Raw genomic sequence first — 24,702 nt, 5'->3', positions numbered from 1 at the left:
TTGAAGGTACCTATTAAGGTTTCAAGAGAATTTAGTGAAGAAGAGAAACAGAGAAAGAGAGAGAGATCGTAAAAGGACACAATTATATTTGGTCTTTCGTCTTCCATGGTTATCTGTATATTGCAGAAACCTTGTCCGCATTGACAATAATCAAGGTTAGTCGACGGTTTATCAGTAAATAACCTGGATTTTCCTTCTGGATCTTCTGTGTTTCATCTCTTTTTTTCTGGTATATTTTTGACAGCATTAATTAATATCGCTGTTCATAATCACAATGTCATGCTGTTGTTCTTCTGGAATGAAGCTGGAATGAGCTTTTGTTTTGCAGGTTTTCATCTGGGAAGATGAAGAAGGTAGGTGAGTTAAGGAAACAGGCTTTCTTGCTGTGGTGGTTTGGAATGACTGTGCTGTTCTGCTTCTTGCCGGGTGATTGTTTCCCTTATTACGAGAAGACCACAGTTAGGTCCTCCCTCGCCTTCTGCTTCTTCTTCTTTTTTTAATTATTATTATCTCTTCCATGCTTTTGCTTTTTTGTTCTCTTTACGTGACACAGAGAAATACACAAAGGTTAGAAAGAAAGAGGGGTGGGGGAGGGAAAGTGAGAACTAAAACAAAAACCAGACGTTCTACTTAGATGTTACTGGTTTTATTCTTTTCATTCCACGATAAGTTATTTGTTATTAAAAAAGAGAGAGAGAGAGAGCGAGGAAAGAGAGTCTCACGCTCACGGTTATCGCTTTAAAGCTTGTCCTATACGCGTTCCTGTTCCTTCACGAACTTTTTTAAAAGTCGAAGTGCTCTATAATAATATTTATTATGGGATGGTTGGATTAGGCGTCTGGAAAATGGGCAGGTACTTGCTCTCCTTTTTTTTTTTTTTTTGGGCCAGAGGAAGGTACTTGCTTTTCACTTGTCCATCTTTATGGTAAAGAAAAGACACGTCATGGTAGCTTTTCTGTTGCATCTCTCATCTTTCCCTGTAACATCTACTCTTAACCCTTCACATGTCTCCTGTCTTCTTGTTGCATAGTCGTAACCTGTAGGGTATGAGGTCTCGTTGTTTGTACCCTTTTGCCGAAATAACCAGACTCCGTGAACTCAATCTCTGCAAATTTTATTCCCTTTCTGTGTCCCACATTCTGCTTCACAATACCAACAAAAGTCTTTGCGTTGACAACACATTTCACCCCCACTCCTTCTCTCTCTCTCTCTTGTTGGTGGGGAAATTTCATCTCCCGCTTAACTTGGAATAAGGACTTCCTCAATAAACAGAAGAAGCGAAAAGAAAAGTGAAGAAACCTGAAACCCGGATTTAACAACCACTCTGGGCCAATGTAATTTGCTCACATCCATATTTATTCAATCTGATGTCATGCATGCTTCATTGTTTCCGAATAATGGACCTGATGACGTAATGCTAGCTTTCAGAATGTTATTCTTGATTTGAATATAACCTTTTTCCTTTTTTCTGCCCATGTTTCTAATAGCAGAAGAGAGTTGAGGGGAGTAAACGCTTCAAATCCCAGACCTTCTATATCTGCAGTGAAGCTCAATACAGAAGATCATGATCAGGTGGTGATTGAGAATGGCATTGTTCAAGTCACTCTGTCCAGTCCCGAGGGGTATATTCTCGGGATATCCTATGATGGAATCGACAATTTACTAGAATCTCGTAACGATGAACAAGACAGGGGGTAACTGTTTCAGACTTCCCCATGAATTTTTTTTTTTTTTTTTGGAAAGAGACTTCCCCATGAAATTAAATGAACTAACCTACCAAAATTTGGGAAAAAAAATAAAAATAAAACTCCTTTCTCCTTGTTTCGCAGGTATTTTGACGTGGTCTGGAATAAGCCTGGGAAAAACAGTACTTTTCAGAGGTATAATATAATAATGTTTGACATGTTATTTCATCACAACTAAAGTCGCGCAATAGTTTTGCATGCCCAGAACTGATTTGATAGATTATTGCACAACACTGCAGAATCCATGGGACCGAATTTTCAGTTGTATCATTGGACGAAAACCAAGTGGAGATTTCGTTTGTAAGAACTTGGACACCTTCCCTGGAAGGCGAAAATGTCCCCATAAACATAGACCAAAGGTGGATTCCTAGTTTTTCTCCTTTTCAAGAACAAACAGAGCCATATATTAATCGACTAATTATGAGATCAAAATTCCATTTTTCAGGTATATATTGCGAAGAGGCGATTCTGGGTTTTACTCTTACACAATATTTGAACGCCCAGAAGGATTTCCAGAAGTGCAGGTTGATCAAATCAGGAACGTCTTCAAGCTCCAGGAAGACAGGCAATTCCCAAAGAGATTATTAGGAATAAAGTAAATTTAACCCAGTCTTTGAAACGAATGACAAAGATTACATAACTGTACAGGTTCGTCTACATGGCTATATCAGACGCGAGGCAAAGATACATGCCAACCATGAAAGACAGAGAAACAGGACAACCTCTGGCTTATCCTGAAGCTGTTCTTTTAACCAATCCATCTAATGAAGACTTTAGAGGGGAGGTAACTTTTTCTGTCTATCTCATGAAAAGTTTCTGAACAAATGAAGTTAAAAGTTTTGTTGATTGATGGTAATGGTTGAAATGGTTCAGGTGGACGACAAATATCAGTACTCATGTGAGAACAAAGACAACAGGGTGCATGGATGGGTTAGCGTTGATGCCGAAGCACCCGTGGGCTTTTGGGTAATAACGCCCAGCAACGAGTTTCGCAATGCTGGGCCCATCAAACAAGACCTTACATCTCATGTGGGCCCCTTTGCCCTCTCTGTAAGTCTACTCTTTCGCAGAAAACTAGACACTTTTTTCTTACAGTTGCAGCTTGACGATAATGGTTTATCTATCTGTTTAACAAATTTGTGTTGTTTATATTTTGAAACGAATTTTGGGCAAAAACTTTACATGAATAATTATATAGTTTTTTAAAAAAAAGAAAATTTAGGATATTCACTATGCATGTTGTTTTTTTAACAGTAAACAATCATATCTCTTTTCATAATCACTTGTAGACCCCAAAAGAAGGGTTTCTATATTAAAATGGTTTGTAATCATGGTAATTTAATCTATTCACTATTTCAGTCCAAACAAAAACGAACTTAAGTACACGTGGTTTTGGCCAAAAAAGAAAAACGGGAAAAGTACATGTGTGGTGAAAAGAAAAGTCATAATTGAAGTTGATGGATGAGGGTGAGTAAGAGTCCCCCACACACAGTAAGAAACGAGTAGCTTTTAGATTTCCTATTTGTTAATTCACTAAATTTGGGAGATTTTTAGATGTTTGTGAGCACTCATTATGCTGGGAAGGAGATAACTATGGAATTTCAAGGAGGAGAGACTTACAAAAAGGTTTTTGGCCCTATTTTTGTGTATTTGAACTCTGTTTCAAACTCTGAGAATCCACTAACCCTCTGGACAGATGCTGTACAACAGGTAATTATGAAACATTTCTTTCTATTTATGTTAATTTCTCCACAAATAAACTAAACAACATTGTAATGCGTTGTTTGGTTCGTACAGATGTCTAAGGAAGTCAAAAGTTGGCCTTATGATTTCCCACAATCGCAAGCTTACATTCCACCCACTCAACGTGGAAGCGTGGTTGGAAGATTACTGGTTCAAGATTGGTACATCAGAGGAGGTAGATTTCTATTCGCTAACTCTGCATATGTTGGTCTAGCTCTTCCTGGTGCTGCTGGATCATGGCAAAGAGAAAGCAAGGTATTTCTTGTCATGGAAGGGTTATTTGAAACGAGAGTTATTAATTCTAAAACTCAAATCTTCAATTCTTATGGTTTTTTAAAGGGTTATCAGTTTTGGACTCAAGCAAACAAGAAAGGTTATTTTGTGATGAACAATGTTGTTCCTGGAGACTACAACTTGTTTGCATGGGTTCCAGGCTTTATTGGTGATTACAGATATAATGCTACCGTCACCATTACACCAGGTACATCATTTTCTTCAAAATCCATCTGGTTTGATTTATGCCCCTATTTGAAAACTGATTCATTCAGTTGTTTTGAATCTGCAGGTAGTGTAATCAAATTGGATTCACTTGTTTATAATCCTCCAAGAAAGGGATCCACTGTTTGGGAAATTGGAGTCCCTGATCGCTCAGCTGCAGAATTCTATATCCCAGACCCTTACCCTACACTCATGAACAAACTATATAATGAGCAACCCAAAGACAAGTCAGTTCATAGCCCTATAACTACATATTCATGAACACATTATCAATCAATACACACTCTTTTCTTTCACTCAATCACATTGTGTTTTTTCTTTGACAGGTTTAGACAATATGGCTTATGGGAACATTATGCTGATTTATATCCAAACAGTGATCTAGTTTACACTGTTGGTGCTAGTTCGTATGATCAAGATTGGTTCTATGCTCATGTTACAAGGTGACTCATATATATAGGACTCATGCTGATACATAAATCTCATTCCTTTTTTTTTTTTTGGGCCTTTTTTGACTGATCTCTTTAATGACTATCGATTAGTACAATTGTTATTTTTGACACCATGATGAATTTTGAGCAGGAACACAGGAAATAGGACATACCAGGCAACAACATGGCAGATTATATTCAATTTGCAATATGACCCATTCAAAGGAAATTACACCCTCCAACTAGCCTTGGCAGCTGCCGCTAATTCTGTTCTAAAGGTACACTAAAACACATTGCTTGAAGTTTTTTGACTGTGAATCAGTATAATCTGGAGGTGTTTTTCCGCAGATTTGGATCAATGAGCAAGACAGTGTACCTCCTCTGTTCGAAACTGGAAAATTTGGAGGGGACAGTGCCATACCAAGGCATGGAATCCATGGATTGTACTGGTTGTTCAGCATTGACGTTCCAAGTGATCTTTTAGTGAAAGGGAACAATACTATCCATTTACAACAGTCACTTGCCATAAGTCCTTTTCAAGGAGTGATGTATGACTATATACGCTTAGAAAGACCACCGACTCTAAGGACTTGATTATGTTGATATGGTAATTAGGTGTGTAATTAGTTTATCTCACATGTAATTCTTTCATTTTACTCCTAGTAAGTGTTGTATAGCATGTATAGCTTACAAGGCAATATTGGTTTTTTGGATGAAGATTTGAAGATAGCGCTTTCATTCTTAAACTATTGTATGCTGATAAGGTAAAAAATAAGTGCTAATATTTAGAAATGGTGTGGGTTTTATGCTAGAAATAGGGATGATGTGTAAGTGTATTCTTGTGTAACTATTTAAAAATAATAAATAATACAATCAATTATTTGTTGGTTTGGTTTTTTCTTGTTTGATTGGCATTTTTTAGTTCCTGCTTTTCTTTTTCAGCCTTTTTGAGTTCGAAGTATCAGGTGTACAATCACAAAATGCTATAAAATTAGTCTCCTCTCCTCGAAGAGGAAAATGAAACTGTTTGGTCTGAAATCTTTAATTTTTTTTCTCATTGCTCATGTAATTTTTATTCAAATTACTCTTTTGGTTTTATTTATAAGGTAGGAAAAGTGTGTGTGTTTTAGTATTTATAAAGCATCTCAATAATTATTATGTTCATCTTGATTATTTTGCCCCTATTAAATGTTGAGAAGCCTATTAAATGCTTAAGTATTTCATTTAAAAATAGGGTAAAGTAGCAAATTTGGTCATAAGTTATTTTTTCAGGAGCTTTTAGTAGTCTAAACTATCGAGTGCAAAATAAATCTTCAACTTTCAAAAATAGAGCACTAGATTGTCCGCCATTATCTTCACCTAACAAACATTATGTAGGGCCCACAAATGACATGTGGTGGTATAAATTTAGCCACTAATTATTTTTTAAGAAACACTGGATAACTCCTACTATAAAAAAAATAAATCATCAAACACCTTCCCATCAATTTTGATTAAATATTATTTATTTTCAAACTTATGAGATTTATAATGCATCAATCTTTTTAATCTTTTTGCCTTCATTCTCAATCTCAAGTTGAGAAGAAAAGGTTCAAAGAGTTCTTATTTGAAAACATTCATAAAAATGATGCCAACAAAGTTGAAGAAATAATTCATGGTTAAATTAAACTAGAATCAAGCTTCTCGCACGCATAGTAAAATCAAGCTTCTATTTTATTGACATCGTCTTTATGAATGTCTTTAGATAAAAGCTCTTAGAACATCTTTTTTTCAAGTTGAGACTAAAAAAAAAGGTAAGAAGATTGAAAAAATTGATACATTATAGGTCTCATAAATATAAAAATAAATGGTATTTCAGCAAAATTGATGGAAAGATGTTGGATAATCTGTTTTTTTATAGTAGAAGCTACCCAATACTTCTTAAAAATTAATTCGTAACTAAATTTATACTTTTACACAGACTGAAGTGGAGTGCTTGTGGAGTGCCATTGTCATTTATGACCCCACATAACATCCGTTAGATGAAGTTAACACGAGGTTATTGAATGCTTCATTTTTTAAAATTGAAAATTTATTTCACACTATCTAATAGTTTAGGTTATCAGATGCTCCTAAAAAAATATTATGTGGCTAAATTTGCACCTTTACCATTTTAAAATAGGTATATTTAATAGGGGTAAAGTTTGAAACTTGTTAAATTTTTAGACAAAATTAATAAATTTTAAAATTTTTCTTGATTCTAGTGAAAATATAAAAAATAACTTATAAATAGAACTAAAAAAAATAATTCTTCTTAAGACACATGGGACTAGGGCTGTGCAGAAATCCTTTAGTCTTGTTCAACTCAGTCTGATCCGAGAAGGTTTGGTCCCGTTAAAAATTGGTCTTTTATGACTAAAAAGACTAGACTATTTTTTTGAATTGGATTGGACAGGAGATTGGGCATTTGGATCACTTGATACAGTATGGTCCTATTAAATGTATTTAATATGATTATAATTAATTTACTAATTGATTATAATAATAATAATAAGTTAAAACTATTAATAATTTAATAAGTTTGGTTGCTCATACGATCATATACTCAAACTAATAATTTAATAATCTAAATTACTTGGATTGTAACTAAAATTTTTCTTCTTGTTTGGTTGAAATGGATTATAAGTGTTTTTAATTTATTATAATTATAAGTGTTTTTATTATCTTAATTGAGCTTATTAGGTTAAAATAGATTATTGCCTCTTATAAAGAAAAAAGAAAAAAAAATTAAGTGAGTATTAAACTAAGAGGATCAGTTTTCTAATTCTATAGACCAAGTCTGATTATGTTAATTTTTGAATTATCACTAGATCAAATCATACTACGAGTTGTCTAACTCAATTTTTTTTCATAAAAGAAACCAAATTTTAGATTAGGTTGAAATTCAGTCTCGTCTAATCCTCTGTATAGCCTTACATGGGACATCAAATGTGTGCATTTTTTTTAGCAATAACTTAAATTTTAGTTTATTATGTTGTAAGAGATTACTTTTTTTTTTATTTAACCCAATTCCTTCTAGTTTGAAATCAATACTCGACCATGCCATTTGGAAAAAAGATCACACAATGATTTTACGTTAATAAAGTGGAAGTTTTAAATTAATAAATAAAAGGGTAAAATAAAGCATAAATCTTGCATGGACTGTGTTGGGTGGGGTTGGATCACGGGCTACTGATATTGAGAATCAATGACACATTTTATTGGGCCAATGTTAACGAAACATTTATAACTTACATTATTGTTCGCAATCGAAGATTTTTTCAAAAAAAAAAACAATAAAAATAAATGTATGCTGATGCTTCATAAAGTTATCATCCTCATTTTTTAAGAAAAAAATTATCATCTTGATTTTTATAAATGCAAAGTAAAAACTAGTCGAATTTTTTAAATACTATGAAGATACTTTTGTCTAAAGATAATAACACAATTGGGACAATGATAGTTAGATCTTAGAAGAATGAATTGATGATGGTTAGGTTTTTGATAAAAAATTTTACAAAATAAATTATAAATATTAATTCAAATAGTTACAAATAAAATTTTTACTATAATTTAAAAGTTACATTTAATATTTAAATACTTATTTATAATTGCAACTTCTAAATTTATAATAATTTGGATCAATATTTTTGACTTATTTTTTAAAAAAATTTATCAGGGATTTAACTGACATTAATTTATTATTTTATAATCTGACTTAACTGATATTAATTTAGTATTTTAAAATCTAATTATCATTTTCTCTAAAAAAAATTAAAGTTTTTTTGGATGAAATAATTTGGACCAATAATTAGTTTTTTTTTTTTCAAGATCAATGATTAGTTTGAGTGAGGCTGAGATGATAACTCCAAGGAAACAAAATTTATTTTACAGTCGTTTCTCTCAAGTAATAAGATATTAAATTTATTAAATGTACTTTATAATTTTATTTTTAAAAATATATTTCATTTAATATTGAATTTATGAAATTATATTAAAAAAATATAATAAAAAACATCATACTAAAAAAACATTATTAAAATCATATATATTTTTATTAAAATATTTATATTTTGAGACGTGAAATTATTTTAAAAGTGTTTTGTATTTTAAAATTATTTATTATTTTTATTTCGTTTATTATTATTTTTTTGCGCCAGAGTTTGTCAGTGCCTTCTGATACACGTAATACATGTACCAAGCATCAACATTCACCACTTACTAGTTGGGATTGTGCGAGACCACGTGTCTTTTAATAATTGTTCGACTATAACAATAAAATTTGTTGATAAAATCATCATAAAATAGAAGCTGTATTGTTTAAAAATAATTACTGTTTATAATGAGATGAAAATTATTAAAAAAATTCCACAGTAACAAAGATTATAAATAAATCTTTTCAAAATTTGAGTGAAGAAATTGGTAAACCATCAGTTAGCAACTTTCTGGATAAGAAGCGACGAAACTTTCCGTCGCCCAAATCCAAAGTTATATTTAAATGTAAATGTAAATTTATTTTGCAACTCATTCCCAAAGGCCAAAATGGATTGTCTATATTTAGTTGTTTACTGTCTAAACCTGCCTGGTCATTTGGAGAGACATAGAGAAGTAGAAAAAGGAAAGGAATGAGATAAGCAATTAATAGAGATCCACTAATTTCTCCTTGTTTTGATCTCTCTCTATTCCTCAGACTATACGGTGAACCTAGTGAATACCGAGATCTACTTGGATGTTTCCAAGCATACTTAATGCAAATACAATCCACAATTTTTTTTTTTTGTTTTGCTTAATGCAAACACAATTTCAAAGAAACAATATCCACGTCGCAAAAGAAAAAAAATTAAAATAATGTTAACAATACTGAAAAAGAAGCTGGAGTTGCCTAGCGCTTATATATTTGTAAAGATCCATGGAAAATTAGAACCTTCTGATCAGACAAAACCCTGGTCTTTCATATCCTACAGTTTTCAGCATGTCCCAGAACAAAGGTCTGCATTGGTAATTATAAAGGTTGGTCCATATGTGTTTCTCAGTAAAGAACAAGGAATATATTCTTTCTGGATCTTCATGGTTGATTTTGTTCTTAGCATTTAGACAGCATCATCTGGATTCATAATCATAATGCCACACTATTCTTCTTCTGAAATGAAGTTGCTAGTTTTGGATTTGCAGGTTTCATAAATAGCTGTGAAAGATGAACGTAGGAGAGAAAAGGAAACGAGTTTTCCTGTTGTGGCTGGGAATGAATATGCACCTTTTCTTTTCGCAATGTGGTTGTTCTGACAACATGATCTTAGAAAGGTATTTCAGTTAATACTTAATAAACTTAAACTTAGATAAAGTTGTGAAATAATTTTTTCTTTTCTTTTTTTTTTGGATAAAGGAGCAGTAAAAGAATTTTATTTATATGCATTTATTATCAGTACAACTTTTCTTCCCATACATGTTTCCAGTAGCAGAAAAATCTTGAGGGGAAATATGAATGGTACTCCAAAACCCAGTTCTGCAGTTAAGCTGAATACAGAACATCGTGGGAAAGTAGCGATTGACAATGGCATAGTCCAGGTCACTCTGACAAGACCCGAGGGCAATGTTGTGGGAATATCATATAATGGAATCGACAATGTACTAGAATCTCGTAATGATGAACAAGACAGAGGGTACCTGATTCAAACTTCTTCATGAAATCATGAATCTAATGGAAGTTTCAACTTTTATTCATGAAAGTTAAAAGAATTTCCATTTGTTCATGTATCGCAGGTATTTTGATGTGGTTTGGAATAAACCAGGAAAAAAAAGTAATTATCGTCAGAGGTATACAAGCTTGTCCTATTGTTACAAAGTAAGTGATGCTAGCTTCTTGCACCGATCGAACTGATTATGATATTGTTATATCCACGTATAAAACAATGCAGAATCGACGGGACAAAGTTTTCAATTGTAGCAGCAGACAAAAATCAAGTGGAGATCTCGTTTATGAGAACATGGACATCTTCCATGGAAGGCAAAAGTGCCCCCATCAACGTAGACCAAAGGTGGATTCAAAGTTCGATCTTTAAAGAACAAACAGAGGCGTTTATGTTACATGTTCATTGACTATCAGATAAAGTTTAAACTTTCAGGTTTATATTGCGACGAGGCAGTTCCGGATTTTACTGTTACATTATATTCGAGCGACCAGAAGGATTTCCAGCAGTGGAGGTTGAGCAAATCAGGATGGTTTACAAGCTTCAGGAAGACAGGTAATTGCCAGAAAGACTGGAGATTAAGTAAGTGTGAAGAACATATTTTTATCTGAAACGAACAAAAAGGATTTTATACTGGACAGGTTCCACTACATGGCCATATCAGACACTAGGCAGCGATACATGCCAACAATGGAAGATAGAAAAAGAGGGAAAGTCTTGGCTTATCCTGAAGCAGTTCTCTTAACCAACCCGTCCAACGAAATCTTTAAAGGAGAGGTACATCTTTTTCCCTCTCTCTTGGTATTAATTTGATTTGCATGAGTACAGTACTGTTTGTTCTAGTTTATAGAATTTGCATGAATGATTGAGTCATTACGAGGTTGGTTTAGGTGGACGATAAATACCAGTATTCTTGTGAGAATGAAGACAACAGAGTGCACGGTTGGATTAGCATGAATTCTGATGCAGCCATGGGCTTTTGGATGATAACACCTAGTAACGAGTTTCGCAATGGTGGGCCCGTCAAGCAAGATCTTACCTCTCATGTTGGCCCTTTTATCCTCTCTGTAAGTCGCCATGCAACTTCTAATCTAATTCATTTGCTACACGTCGAGGTACACTGTAAGAAACTAATTTGAGTAATTCGTAGATGTTTATGAGTATGCACTTCGGTGGGAAGGATTTAGCCATGGAATTTCGAGAAGGGGAGACCTATAAGAAGGTTTTTGGCCCTGTTTTTGTCTATCTTAACTCCATTTCAAGCAACGTGAGTACACAAACGCTCTGGCGAGATGCTGTACAACAAGTAATTAATACTAATTTCCCTCCTCTACTCAAGTTAATTTGTCCAAAGAAACAAAACAATGATATAATTAATGTTTTGTTTGATTCAATTAGATGTCTAATGAAGTCCGAAGCTGGCCTTATGATTTCCCAAAATCACAAGATTACATTCCACCCATCAAACGTGGAAGCGTGGCTGGAAGATTACTGGTTCAAGATCATTATATCGAAGGAGGCAGGTTTCAAAATGCTAAGTCAGCCCATGTTGGTTTGGCTTTGCCTGGTGTTGCAGGATCATGGCAAAGAGAAAGCAAGGTATTTGTTGTTATGAAGGATCAATTGAAATTGGGGTCATTAATTAATTCTGAACTCCAATTTTATACAATCTTACAGGGTTATCAGTTCTGGACCAAAGCTGACATGGAGGGCTATTTTGTGATAAAGAATGTTATACCAGGAAAGTATAATTTATTTGCATGGGTTCCTGGCTTCATTGGTGATTATAAATATAATGCAACAATCACCATCACACCAGGTATCATATTTTTCTTCATTCAAATTTGGTTTTGTATAAACCCTAATTAAAACCTGGTCATTTACATAACATTATTGTTCTGCGTATGTGAAGGGTGTTCGATCAAATTGGGTTTTCTTGTATATAGTCCACCAAGAAATGGTCTCACCGTTTGGGAAATCGGTGTCCCCGATCGCTCAGCAGCAGAATTCTATATCCCTAACGCAAATCATGAATTTCTCAACAAATTATACAATAATCGTTCCAGAGAAAAGTTAGACCATAAACCATACACACACACACACAGAGTTGCTATCATCAATATGCTTACTTTCTTTTTCCTTTCATCTAACTAGGCAATAATCATTATTTTCGCAGGTTTAGACAATATGGATTGTGGGCACGTTATGCTGAATTATATCCAAAAAATGATCAAGTTTACACTGTTGGTGTTGACTCTCATGACAAGGATTGGTTCTTTGCTCATGTTACCAGGTGATCTATAAAATGTCATTAATGATAAGATGGCATGGGATAAGTCTAATAAATGATAGTAAAATGGCATTATATAATCCATAAAATTGACCTTACTTAATAGGATAAGATTAGTTATTGTTGTTAGCGTGACAATATTGATCAGTAAAATTTGGTTCTTTTAATTTTGACACTATGGTGAATTTTGTGGGTGCAGGGACATGGGAAATAAAAAGTATCAACCAACTACATGGCAGATTAAATTTGAACTTCTAAGACGCGATCTATTAGAAGGAAATTACACCCTACGACTGGCCTTAGCATCAGCCACTATTTCCAAGTTGCAGGTTCGCTAACATAGAAGCTGTTTTTGGATTTAGCTTTCTGTTAGTATCTTTCCCATGTTGTGTGGTTGTTGTGGTGTAGAAGACAAATTAGACATAGTGTACATTAGCATTCATGTGTCAATTAATGTGTGAAGAAGTCAAGTATTGGAAGTAGAGCTGAACTGAATTGTAGAATGTGTCATTAAAAGATCCTATAAATTACATGCAACGTAATTAGCTTCTTTTTAATTATGCTGCACTGCTGCAGATAGAGTATTTGTTAAGAATGAACATGATTAATTTAGAAGTTTCATTGCAGGTTTGGTTGAATGAGCAAGGTAATAAGAAGCGTCCCCTATTTGAAACTGGAATGCTAAGAGGAGACAATGCTATAGCAAGGCATGGAATCCATGGATTGTATTGGTTGTTCAGCATTGATGTTTCAAGCAATAATTTAGTCAGAGGGAACAACACTGTCTATTTAAAACAGCCACTTGCTGTTAATCCTTTCCAAGGACTTATGTATGACTATATACGTTTAGAGAGACCTCCCACTCTAAGAACTTGACTGTGTTCATTCGGTAATTAGATGTGTAATTATCTAGTTTATCTCTGTTAATAAATAATTAGTTCTTTCATTAATTTGCAACTTTTTTCAAGTGCTTTGATAATTTTTTTTACACATTTTAACGTACAGGGTTTAAATGTTAAAAAAATTTAATTAATCTTCTAAAAATTATATTTAAGTTAATTTCTATTTTATATATATATATATATATATATGTAAGTACTATGTTTCTTTTTGATATATGATTGATCAACAATACTTTATAACTTTTAAGCTTATAGTTTTTTTTTTTAATAAGTACTTCGTTTCTTTTTGACATATGATTGACCAACAAAACTATATAACCTATAGAACGGTTAGTGTTTTTTTTTTTTTTTAATAAGCACTTCGTTTCTGCTTGATATAGGATTGAACAACAATACTTTATAATTTTCAAGACAGGTCGAATTCATGTTCTTCATAATTAAGTTTAGACAGCTGCATCGCATGGATTAATTAATGTTGAACATAAATTTCCATCATTCGGATACAAAAGTGTTGTATGTGAGATTGAACGCACTCATCTATCTGTTACGCGGCAACAAAGTAATGACCAAGTGATCTCTATATCTTGGCTTCCCCGATTTATATAATTCTTTTATTTAAAAAAATCATTCCATTTCCAAGATTAAATACAGTAACTTGTGATGAGTTTCCCAACATTTTCTTTCACCGTCATTTTATAAGCAAAGTTAATTGACAAAAGATCCGTGATTCAATTTCAACACTACTGCCGAGGTTACCTTCCTCGAATGGAAGAGGTTTCGGGCTTGCACTTGGTATTAATACGTTTGTGTGTCTTCTTTTCTAATAAAAAGAAATTATGTTAGATATGAAATTGTTAACAGCTAAAAAAGATCTGTCAAGCACCGTTGCTCCAGAGCAAATTCTATTTGTGCCAAAAGGGCCGGGAGGTCTAACGGTAACTACTCGGATTTAAATTCTCTCCGTGCCCTCTCTCAATACTTGCCTCCATACTTAATCACATCTTTCCATTTAATTATTTATTTGATTTGATCATGTAAAATTGTTAATTATGGCATGAAAATAAATAAGAGCTTTTATAAATATAACTCATGTTATAGGATTAAATCAAAATAATGACTCAACATTTTTTATATTTTACATTATGGCCGGTTTAATAATTGTCATTGACATGCCGTTGTATATCAACAATAAAAACTTTTATAAATTTTGTTAAAATCTTGTTATTAATATTGTTTATCAACGATATACCGATGTATATCAATAATATATATATATATATGAATGTATATCAATGTATGTGAATCAGTTATATTTTTAAATTTTTAAAAATTTAATCTACATTTCTTGGGTAACAACTATATTCCAGCCAGTGGTCCAATTTTTTCAAATAAATATATTTTTCATTTAATAACTACTATAAAAGAGAATTATAATCTTATTTTCAAAAATATTTAAATAATAATAATAAGTAATATATTTATTTTAATGTGATATTTAATAATATTATAGCATTAAATGAAATAAGTAATTAAAATGGATGGATGATATATTAAGTATGGAGAGATATATTAAGAGAGAATACAAATCTGTAACTATATAATCAATCATCTCCCTATCAGGAAATCTTCCCAGTCTTTTCACCAACTTTTTGTAATTTTATCTCAAAAAAAACAATTTGAATAAAAAATAGTACGTAAATGAATTGATGCAGTCACTGGTTTAATTTTTTTTATCAAGCAAAGGACTAGTTAATTGTTTTTTAAATATATTAATAATTATTTTTAATACATGCACACACATATATAATTTTTCAAGTTGAATATATAATGCCGGGAAGCGTGTACTTTTTCAGTACTCAACACAAAATATAAAATCTATATACAGGCTCCATGCAACTTTTTTATTCCTTAACTTGATATTTTTATACACATTTTATCAGTTTAAAATGTTAAAAAAGTAGTCTTCTAAAAATATTGTAAGTTATTTTTACCATTTATATATAAATATATATTTTATATGAAATGAAACACAAATCTAGCATTACTATCAAAATGAGATTCAATTTATTAAACATCACTCAAGAAGAAATTAAGGCCAAATGCTGAAGATCGTAACATATTTTTTGGTTGGTCAGTAAGATCATGATTTTGATTATACGTATGAACCTTTTCGGTTTGAAATTGAGCCCGACAAAATATCCATATATTGTGATTATAAAATCACGATTTTTAACTTGACTTATGGCGCGGCAATACTTACATTCAAATTGAGATAATCAACCACTTTAACTTTCTCCTACATTTTTTAAAATTAAAACTTTTGATAATATACATCTTAACAACAATTTATATGAAACTCTTAAATTTGAAACTTTTGAAGAAAATCTCAGTTTGTTTATATGAACTTTAAGAAAACTACACTGCTCCTTCACACCTCTCTGATCTTATATATATGTACGACCCAAGTGATAGTCAGTAGACCTACCTGCATGCCTTGGGGGGCTTTTGAGTTGGTCTTTCTCGTGTTAATGTATATCTGATGATTCATTTATTGATCTGAAGATTTACACATTCGTGAAATTTAATGATGAAAACAATAGGTGTTCAGGTGCCAAAACCACCTTGTTTCTTCCTTCACTGTCGTGTATTGATGGGTGTTCAACTGTTCTTCTTCTTCTTCTTCTTGCTTGCGGGATGTTCTGACATCACCAAATCCAGGTGCGTATTGCGTATTTCTTCATCTCGTTTTCTTTGTTCAGGTTTGAGATTTATTAGCTAGTACATTTATCAAATTTTTTTTATAACTACTATATTTTTGTCCCATGAACATTTCCATCGTTCGGGTACAAAAGTGTTGTACGTAAGGTTGAAGGCTCTCATCAATCTGTTACGCTGCAACAAAGTGATGACAAGGTGATCTCTATATTTTGGCTTCTCCCATATTTAATTGATTTATTTTATTTGAAAAATTCATTTCATTTTACATATTAAGAAAAAAAAATGGTGAGAGTTGAGCTTTGGATAAAAAAATGGAAATGATGGAATTTACAGGTGGTGATGGATAATGGGATTGTTAGCGTTACGCTGACACGGCCAGATGGTAACTTGATTGGAGTATCATATAATGGGATTGATAATCTTCTTGAACCTCGCAATCGTCCTGATAATAGAGGGTAATCTAATTAGTTTTTCACTTTCTATTTTTCATTTTCATTTTCAATTTTTCCCTCCATTGTTCAATATTATTATTCGGGAAGATTCAATGAATGATCTTTCATAAATTTTTAATTTAGCGTGTTCCTGAATCTTGAAAAAGATTACAATCACTTTCTTGATTCGATAGTCACGTTTGAATAAACTTTGTATATTCTTTTGAGAATTTCAAAAGTACCTTACCCCTTAAATTTTGTTGAAATTACATGAATAATATCTTATTTAATTTTAAAACTGCATACACATTTTTAAAAAACAAATGTACGGGTTTTTTCTGAAATTGTTATTTTAAAAAAAATAAAATCAATATAAATCTGAATCTCTAATAGAAAAGTGTACCTCTTTTCTTTTCGTTTTAGGGATTGTAGTCCCGTGTCACCCAAAAAGCAAAGGAAAATTACAGCTGCCTTAATACACAGGTTTCTTTGTAAATTTTAAAATAATTCTGTGTATATGTTAATTATAAAAATATTTTTATTTGAAAAAATTTCAAATATAAATAAATATCCAAAATTTTGATATAATTTTTTAAAATAATTTGAATGCATGTTTTATTTATTTTGAAACTATAAAAGTTTATATAATTAATAAAACTATTAAAATATGTTTCCTAAGGATACATTTTTATTGAGCATAACCTTTTTTATAGGTGCATGAGAGAGTTTTAGTGGCCTACTTAACCCCTGCCCCATATATGTTTCCACACTTTCTGCATTCAATTTAACTTTTAATTCTTTCTGAGACGCTATTTAACCCCTACCCCATATAATATGTACTACCTTAATTAGCCAGAATCAGTCAAGATAAACTCATCTTTACATATTAGTACTATTCATTAATTGTTGGGTAAAATTACAAAATAAATAAAATAAATCATGAAACATACACAATTATACATTACAAACAATATTTATTAATAAATCCAATTCATGAACTTATTAATTTTACATATTTCAAATGCAAATATGAAAATAAGGGAAAAAAATTTTCATTATTTTTATTTGATTCTTCTTTTTAACCCGTCTGACAATCCCAAATATAGCCGTAAATAAAATTCATTGACATAAAAGTAATAATATTTGCAGGTATTGGGACTTTTCTTGGAACCCACTGGGTGACCGCAGTAGCTACTACAGGTATTGGATTTTTTTGCTATAAATTTTGTATTCTATAGTAATGATATTGATATTATGCATGTGAACTGTGAAGACGTCCATTATTATTTTGTTGAATTAATTTATATTTGTTATGCAGATTCAAAGGGACAACGTTTTCCGTTATAATGGAGAACCAAGATCAAGCTGAAGTTTCTTTCTTATACACATGGAATTCTTCCTTGCCTGCAGGAAACATCCCAATGAATGTAGATATAAGGTGGGTCTGTTTCATAATTCAGTTTTGAAATTAATAATAGCTGAAGACGGAAAATAGATTTGAGTAATTTTTCTAAGATAAATTCAATGTTTGCAGGTATATTTTACGCAGAGGCAGTTCAGGATTATATTCATATGCCATATTGGAGCGTTCAGAAGATTTTCCAGCAATTCGGGTGGATGTCTTTCGGCTCGTTTACAAGCTCAGCCAAGACCTGTAAGTAGAACAGCATTCATTTTGCTTCTGTTTTATTTTATTAAATAATTATCTTCTTGTTAGAGCTAAATTTTTGCCTTCAATCAAACAAGGGTAAGTAAAATATTTACCATTCACAGTGAATGTCTACAATAACCCTGCAGGTTCCACTACATGGCTATATCAGACGAAAGGCAAAGAGAAATGCCCACCGCTAAAGATAGATCCAACGGCCAAACCCTTGATTATCCGGAAGCTGTCCTCTTAACCCATCCCAGCAACTCTGATTTCTTAGGAGAGGTAATTAACGCTTCATTCAGTTAATACTCTACAATCACGCAGCCATATTATAATTCTGTGTTGGTAATATGGTGGTGGTGACGGATCAGGTGGATGACAAATACATGTACTCGGTGGAGAACAGAGACAACAAAGTGAGCGGATGGGTCACTTTTAACAGTACCAATTCATCATCAGTTGGGTTCTGGATGATTACACCTTCCAACGAATTCCGTAACGGTGGACCTACCAAGCAAAGTCTCACCTGTCATGTTGGCCCTGTCACCCTCAACGTGCGTAATTCCACAAGTCCCACTATTCATATGGAGTTTAGCATATTCATCTAGAACTAGATATAAGGACTGTGTTGTCTTTTCCTGAAGGAAATAATCACTAGATTGAAAAATGCGATGGTGCGTGGTATATATCCACTGGTATGGTAGGTCATAAGTCATGTGGACAATTTTCTGAATTTGATTCATTATTTGCAGTCTTTCCTTAGCCCGCACTATGCTGGGAAGGACATGTCCATGATATTCAAACAAGGCGAGTCCTACACGAAGGTGTTCGGCCCCACTTTTCTGTACCTCAACACTGCTCCCAACCCCCGTGATTCTCAAACTCTCTGGCAGGATGCTAAAAACCAGGTAATTAATTAATTAATCAATTCATAATTAATTGTTAACGTCCTTCTTTGATTATTCTCTTATTAATTAACGACCTTTCTTTATGTCAATTAGATGCAAAAGGAAGCTGACAGCTGGCCGTATGATTTTCCTCAATCAAAAGATTTCGTTCCACCAAATCAACGGGGAAAAGTGTCTGGACAATTACTCATCAGATGGTATTTATGTGTTGTCCGGCCCATTATCAAGCTGCAGTTTCTTTTTATTAAATCATTAATTAATAATTAATGAATTTAATTTCCTTGATTATCTAGGTACGCTACTACAGGTGATGCGTCATTTAGCATTAGCAATGCTTACGTTGGCCTGGCCCTGCCAGGAGATGAAGGATCATGGCAAACAGAGAGCAAGGTGTATATCTCTGCTCCTGCGATTGAAATTTTGTTTTTCAACAACTCTATAGTGAGTCAATAAGAAATTAAGATAATATATGTATTTAAATCTATTTGCAGGGTTATCAATTTTGGACCCAACCTGATAACAGCGGCTTCTTCACTGTACAAAATGTTGTGCCTGGGAACTACAACCTCTATGCCTGGGTCCCTGGCATTCTTGGAGATTACAAATATCAATTTGTCATTACCGTCACTCCAGGTATGTATATATTCTCTATGAACTTGATACAATTTTCAAAATATTCAGTATGATGTAAGTATAAGTATTGCTTTAGATACTGTTAATGCAACTGTTGGTGTTGCAGGAGATGACATCCAGTTAGGTCCATTATATTATTGGCCTCCAAGAAATGGTCCTACCGTTTGGGAAATTGGGATTCCTGATCGATCAGCCCAAGAGTTTTATGTGCCAGACCCATATCCTAACCTTGTTAACAAGTTATACTTAGGGAAGCCTGAACATAGGTTTAGACAATACGGCTTGTGGAAACGTTACGTTGAATTATATCCAACCAATGACCTCGTTTACACTGTTGGTGTTAGTGATTATTCCAAAGATTGGTTCTATGCTCAAGTTCCCAGGTAAGTGGTCACTTGCTTTTTACTCCCTCCATTATAAAATCATTCACTTTCGGGTTTATCCCTTTTTCAAAATATTTATCACTTCAGAATATCAAAGAGTATTATTTTTGTACAATTTTGTCCTTCCTTAAGAATAAACAATTCAAGTCAAATAATCTCAAATACTATATCTTTTTTTCATTACTCGATGGCACATTAGTCAAATTATATAAAAGTTTAATTACTATTCTTATGTATTAATATATCCTTCTTGAATTGAGACATACTCCCTCTGGTCTACTTTATAGGTCACATTTTAAAAGGGTAAAATGTTTCACTTTATAAATCATTGAATTGACAGTGATATTTTATTTTAAATAAAATGCCTAAACTACCCTTAAAAAGTATGAGAGAGAGAAACAAAAAAATAATATTATATAATTTATTTACTTTTTGAGGGTTATATTTGTAATTTTATAAAATTTTATCCTTTGTACATTTATTGTATTGATATTGATAAAATTGATAGAAATGACTTATAAATACGAGCGAAGGGAATAACCACTAGCGACAATTATTTTGAAAATGAGGAAGTAATTGTTTTATTTTTAATTTAAAAATGTGATTTTAATTTGTTACCCGTGCAGGGACCTGGGAAATGGCACGTACATTTCAACAACATGGGAGATAAGATTTGAACTCCCATTTGTAGTCAGAGGAAGTTACGCACTACATATTTCCTTAGCGTCAGCCACAAATTCTCGCTTGATTGTAAGTATACTGGGAGGCCTATATATATGTCACCATCCATATCGGTCGTCTTTCTTCATTACTTCCTCTCTCTATCTCTTTCTACTTCAACCTTTGAAGTAGCTGCCGGAGATTCAAGTCGATGATTTTGAGGTATTAATATTGTTGTTTGGTGGGATTAATTAGGTTTCGTTCAATAAAGGTGCGAATCATCACCAGCGGTTCAACACAGGATTAAGAGGGGAGGACAATGCGGTAGCAAGGCACGGGATTCATGGATTGTGTTGGAGGTACAGCATGCAAGTACCAAGCTATTTGCTCGTGAGAGGAACCAACACCATTTACCTCACACAACCCAAAGCTAAATCGCCTTTTGAAGGAATTATGTATGACTATATCCGCTTTGAGAGTCCCTCGCTTTTTGGGTCTGGTAATAATAATTAATTAATTTCTAGTTTCTAGAATTACTTATAATAGGATGCGTGTCTCTGTGTGATTTGTGTGTTCTTTTTTTGGCCAAAAGCTTTGATGTTTGTAACTTCTGGCCTTGCATGATTCCGAAGCAGTTTGTAAGTCCCGTGGTGCACTGACCGTGAGAAATGTTGCATTGTTCATGGCTCATGAACATTGCTTATAATTTTTATATGATAGATTTATGCAAAATCTTCATTGGACAAATCATAGAGCAGGCAAATACCGAGTTTGGTTTGGTACCATGGTGTTCATCAATGTGATGAGATCTAAACTATCTAGATTTTGATCTGGATGATCCAGATTTAACCCATTATTATATATTATATTTTTTAAAATAAAAATTTATAAAAATTATAAAATAATTTTAATAAATTTTTAAATTTTAATATAATTTAAATTTAATTTGAAAAATCTAATTTAATATTAAAATTTTTATAATTAATTTATATTAACTATCTAAATGTATTCTGCATTGTCTAGATTTAATCTAGTGTTAATTTGAATTGTGTAGAATATATTTGGATAGTCCATATATATCAATTATAAAAATTTTAATATTTAATTAGACCTTTTAAATTAAATCTAGATCATATTAAAAATAAAAAATTTATTAAAATTATTTTATAATTTTTATAATTTTTATTTTAAAAAATATAATATATAATAATAGATTAAATCTGAACTATTCAGATCAAAATCTGGATAATCTAGATCTTATCACAGTGATAAACACCCAAACCGGGTCCAGCATATACAATAGTTTTTCTTCCCCCAAAGTGGTCCTTGCTTCGAGACAACAACACTATACCATGTCAATAATTTTCAGCAAAATTCAAATTAAATTTCTTCAATATATCGTTAAAATAAAATTTATAAAGAAATTACATTGCTTATGAATAATATCGTGGCAAACCGAAAAACCGTACTATTGCATATAATTAATTAAACAAAGGAAAACTGCTGATTACGATATATCAGGAACATGTAGTTCGTCACCTCCATTTACCTCAAACAAACCTAATTATGTCAATCATCTTAATAGGAATAGTTTAATGGATTTAGCGACAATCTTTTTCTTTTTAAATCTGGGCACATGGTCGGCAGAAGAATAGTTTCTTTAAATAAAATTATATACGTCGTTGCCCATTTGTCCTAATTCTTGCTTTGGAAACTAGTGTTAATAATTCATTCACTAATATATTAATTAATCATGATTTATTATTATAAATAAGCATTTATGGAGTGGTCTTGATAATCTAGCTGTGAACAATAGAGCAGCCGGAATCTTGTCGTCGAAAGACGTTTTGTCTATTATTTATATGCAAGTTGTAACTGACACGCGAGCGCAGAACATTCGAACGAGTTAATAATGCATTTAATGAAGTCGGCAAAATGAAAGTAATTAATTAGATTTGAATTACTGAACTTGGCATCATAGACTCTGATTTGCTATCTAATTTATGTAAACGTTTAATGGGTTGCATTGAATAAATCACATACGGGCTTGCACCAAAAAAAGATGAAAGCAGTCCTAATTAATCAGATTAAAAAAAAAAATCCGCAGAGATCAGCTGATACAATCATATAACTGATACTGCATCAAAGTAACAACTTACTGCCAAAGAAGTCAAATGATTTTGGCGTTTCTCTGCAGAATAAAAAAGTGGAATGATTGCTCCAACTAATCCATTAACTATGCTCTTTGCTTTTTAAAATGTAACAATAACACCCCAACGAAGGTGTCATGAGGCTACAAATACAAATCAACTCGCCGGTACGTCCCGCTGCGTCTGTCTCACTGTCTGCGACACTCACAAAATCTGGAGTCTGAGATGGCAAATTCAGCAGAAGATCAAGAACACCCAGTTGAGGCATTTGGATGGGCAGCTACACAGCCTAAAGGCCTTCTCTCCCCTTTCAACTTCTCCCGAAGGTATTTCTGAAAATACACTCTCTCTCCTTTCTCTCTATGGTGATGATGCTTTTCTTTTTGTACGTAGAGCAACCGGCGATCATGACGTGAGGTTTAAGGTATTGTATTGTGGAATATGTCACTCTGACCTTCACGCTGTCAACAACGATTGGGGTCTCTCCCTCTACCCTATTGTTCCTGGGTATCTATTTTTATTACTTTCATTTCCTCATTTTTATTAATTATAGTCAAGCACAGAACATGCATGTCTCATCACTGTGCCTTATGCAGGCACGAGGTTGTGGGTGAAGTTACAGAGGTAGGGAAGGAAGTGAAGAAGGTGAAGGTCGGAGACAAAGTAGGTGTGGGATGCATGATCGGTGCCTGCCATGCCTGCGACGACTGTAACAATGACCTTGAGAATTACTGTCCCGGCATGATCCTCACCTACAGTTCCACCTACCACGACGGAACCGTCACTCACGGAGGCTACTCCGACCACATGGTCGCCCACCACCGCTACGTTGTCCTCTTCCCAGACACCATGCCCCTCCACGCCGGAGCTCCTCTGCTCTGCGCCGGCATCACTGTCTACAGTCCCTTGAAATATTATGGACTCGCGGAGCCCGGCAAACACGTCGGTGTGGTCGGCCTCGGTGGTCTCGGCCATCTTGCTGTCAAATTTGCCAGGGCTCTTGGCGCCAAAGTTACTGTCATTAGTACCTCTCACAGTAAACAAGACGAAGCACTTCACCGCCTTGGAGCTCATTCGTTTCTGCTTAGCAGTGATCAGCATCAAATGCAGGTACCTGCAATCAATTATATATTTTTTATTGGTCTTATTTGAGATAACTTTATCTTCTTCGCTGATGTAATTGCTCAATAATTTGCTTGATCGAGTACTTACGCAGGAAGCCACGGGAACGATGGATGGTATCATCGACACGGTGTCTGCTGTGCACAGTTTATCGCCATTGATAAAGTTACTAAAGTCGCACGGAAAGCTGGTAATGGTGGGCGCACCAGAGAAACCTTTTGAGCTACTGGTCTTTCCTGATCTCGCAATGGGTATATTATGAAACTATAGATAAATATACGGGTATTTATAAATAAGTGATGTGTTTGATGAATTGGTGAAGAACTAATTGAACAGGGAGGAAGATGGTAGGAGGGAGTGCCATAGGAGGAATGAAGGAGACTCAAGAAATGATTGATTTCGCAGCAAAGCACAACGTCACTGCAGATGTTGAAGTAATCCCAATGGATTATGTCAACACTGCCATGGAACGTCTTGCCAGAGCGGACGTTAGATATCGGTTTGTAATTGACATCGGCAACAGCTTGGCTGCTACTAAGCTTTGAGCCAACCAAACTGGATATTATTCTGAGATTAAAGTTTGTGTGTTTGGATCCTCTGGCCTAAAATCAGTTTGTAACATGATTTATGATTGAATATTTTAATTTGATATGTTAAAACTTGTTTGAATTATATAATTCGAAAGCATGTTTAAATATGAAATGAGTGAAACCAATGGACGAGTTTTATAAA

At 33.3% G+C, this 24,702-nt stretch overlaps 4 protein-coding genes across 8 annotated transcripts; all 4 read left to right on the top strand.

Moving 5' to 3' along the window:
- Positions 1-5,313, top strand: LOC129311411 (rhamnogalacturonate lyase B-like). Of its 2 annotated transcripts, none has more exons than XM_054953715.1 (15): positions 1-155; positions 329-463; positions 1,491-1,694; positions 1,830-1,880; positions 1,985-2,104; positions 2,191-2,310; positions 2,394-2,529; positions 2,619-2,795; positions 3,300-3,455; positions 3,543-3,743; positions 3,828-3,969; positions 4,054-4,213; positions 4,313-4,429; positions 4,569-4,695; positions 4,766-5,313. In XM_054953715.1, the coding sequence occupies exons 2-15, from the start codon at positions 345-347 to the stop codon at positions 5,009-5,011; spliced, it is 2,076 nt and encodes a 691-aa protein (XP_054809690.1). In that variant the 5' UTR covers positions 1-155; positions 329-344; the 3' UTR covers positions 5,012-5,313. The 2 variants fall into 2 exon arrangements, with proteins under 2 accessions (XP_054809690.1, XP_054809689.1); XM_054953714.1 differs by having other exon boundaries at positions 1,488-1,694.
- A 4,057-nt stretch (positions 5,314-9,370) lies between these two features.
- LOC129310302 (rhamnogalacturonate lyase B-like) lies at positions 9,371-13,362 on the top strand. 3 transcript variants are annotated; one of them, XM_054952116.1, is made up of 15 exons: positions 9,371-9,445; positions 9,608-9,736; positions 9,937-10,095; positions 10,196-10,249; positions 10,351-10,470; positions 10,558-10,677; positions 10,764-10,899; positions 11,013-11,189; positions 11,273-11,428; positions 11,521-11,721; positions 11,800-11,941; positions 12,035-12,194; positions 12,299-12,415; positions 12,612-12,741; positions 13,040-13,362. In XM_054952116.1, the coding sequence occupies exons 2-15, from the start codon at positions 9,630-9,632 to the stop codon at positions 13,286-13,288; spliced, it is 2,028 nt and encodes a 675-aa protein (XP_054808091.1). In that variant the 5' UTR covers positions 9,371-9,445; positions 9,608-9,629; the 3' UTR covers positions 13,289-13,362. The 3 variants fall into 3 exon arrangements, with proteins under 3 accessions (XP_054808091.1, XP_054808090.1, XP_054808092.1); XM_054952115.1 differs by having other exon boundaries at positions 9,889-10,095; XM_054952117.1 differs by lacking the exon at positions 12,612-12,741 and having other exon boundaries at positions 9,889-10,095; positions 13,040-13,183.
- Positions 13,363-15,811: 2,449 nt separating this feature from the next.
- Positions 15,812-21,430, top strand: LOC129311683 (probable rhamnogalacturonate lyase B). Its single transcript, XM_054954084.1, has 15 exons — positions 15,812-16,032; positions 16,167-16,227; positions 16,366-16,487; positions 17,613-17,663; positions 17,782-17,901; positions 17,998-18,117; positions 18,261-18,396; positions 18,486-18,668; positions 18,867-19,022; positions 19,116-19,219; positions 19,316-19,412; positions 19,514-19,655; positions 19,762-20,038; positions 20,665-20,788; positions 20,954-21,430. Exons 1-15 carry the CDS (start codon positions 15,899-15,901, stop codon positions 21,209-21,211), a joined length of 2,085 nt encoding a protein of 694 aa, XP_054810059.1. The 5' UTR covers positions 15,812-15,898; the 3' UTR covers positions 21,212-21,430.
- Positions 21,431-22,999: 1,569 nt separating this feature from the next.
- LOC129311339 (probable mannitol dehydrogenase) lies at positions 23,000-24,702 on the top strand. 2 transcript variants are annotated; one of them, XM_054953574.1, is made up of 5 exons: positions 23,002-23,174; positions 23,242-23,355; positions 23,445-23,958; positions 24,065-24,221; positions 24,307-24,702. In XM_054953574.1, exons 1-5 carry the CDS (start codon positions 23,074-23,076, stop codon positions 24,513-24,515), a joined length of 1,095 nt encoding a protein of 364 aa, XP_054809549.1. In that variant the 5' UTR covers positions 23,002-23,073; the 3' UTR covers positions 24,516-24,702. The 2 variants fall into 2 exon arrangements, with proteins under 2 accessions (XP_054809550.1, XP_054809549.1); XM_054953575.1 differs by lacking the exon at positions 23,242-23,355 and having other exon boundaries at positions 23,000-23,174.

Source organism: Prosopis cineraria, unplaced genomic scaffold (assembly GCF_029017545.1).
Source record: "Prosopis cineraria cultivar Desert tree isolate PC_DT_omini unplaced genomic scaffold, ASM2901754v1 PC5, whole genome shotgun sequence".
NCBI classification, from domain to species: Eukaryota; Viridiplantae; Streptophyta; class Magnoliopsida; order Fabales; family Fabaceae; genus Prosopis; species Prosopis cineraria.
This window is presented reverse-complemented; position numbering and strand designations above follow the sequence as displayed.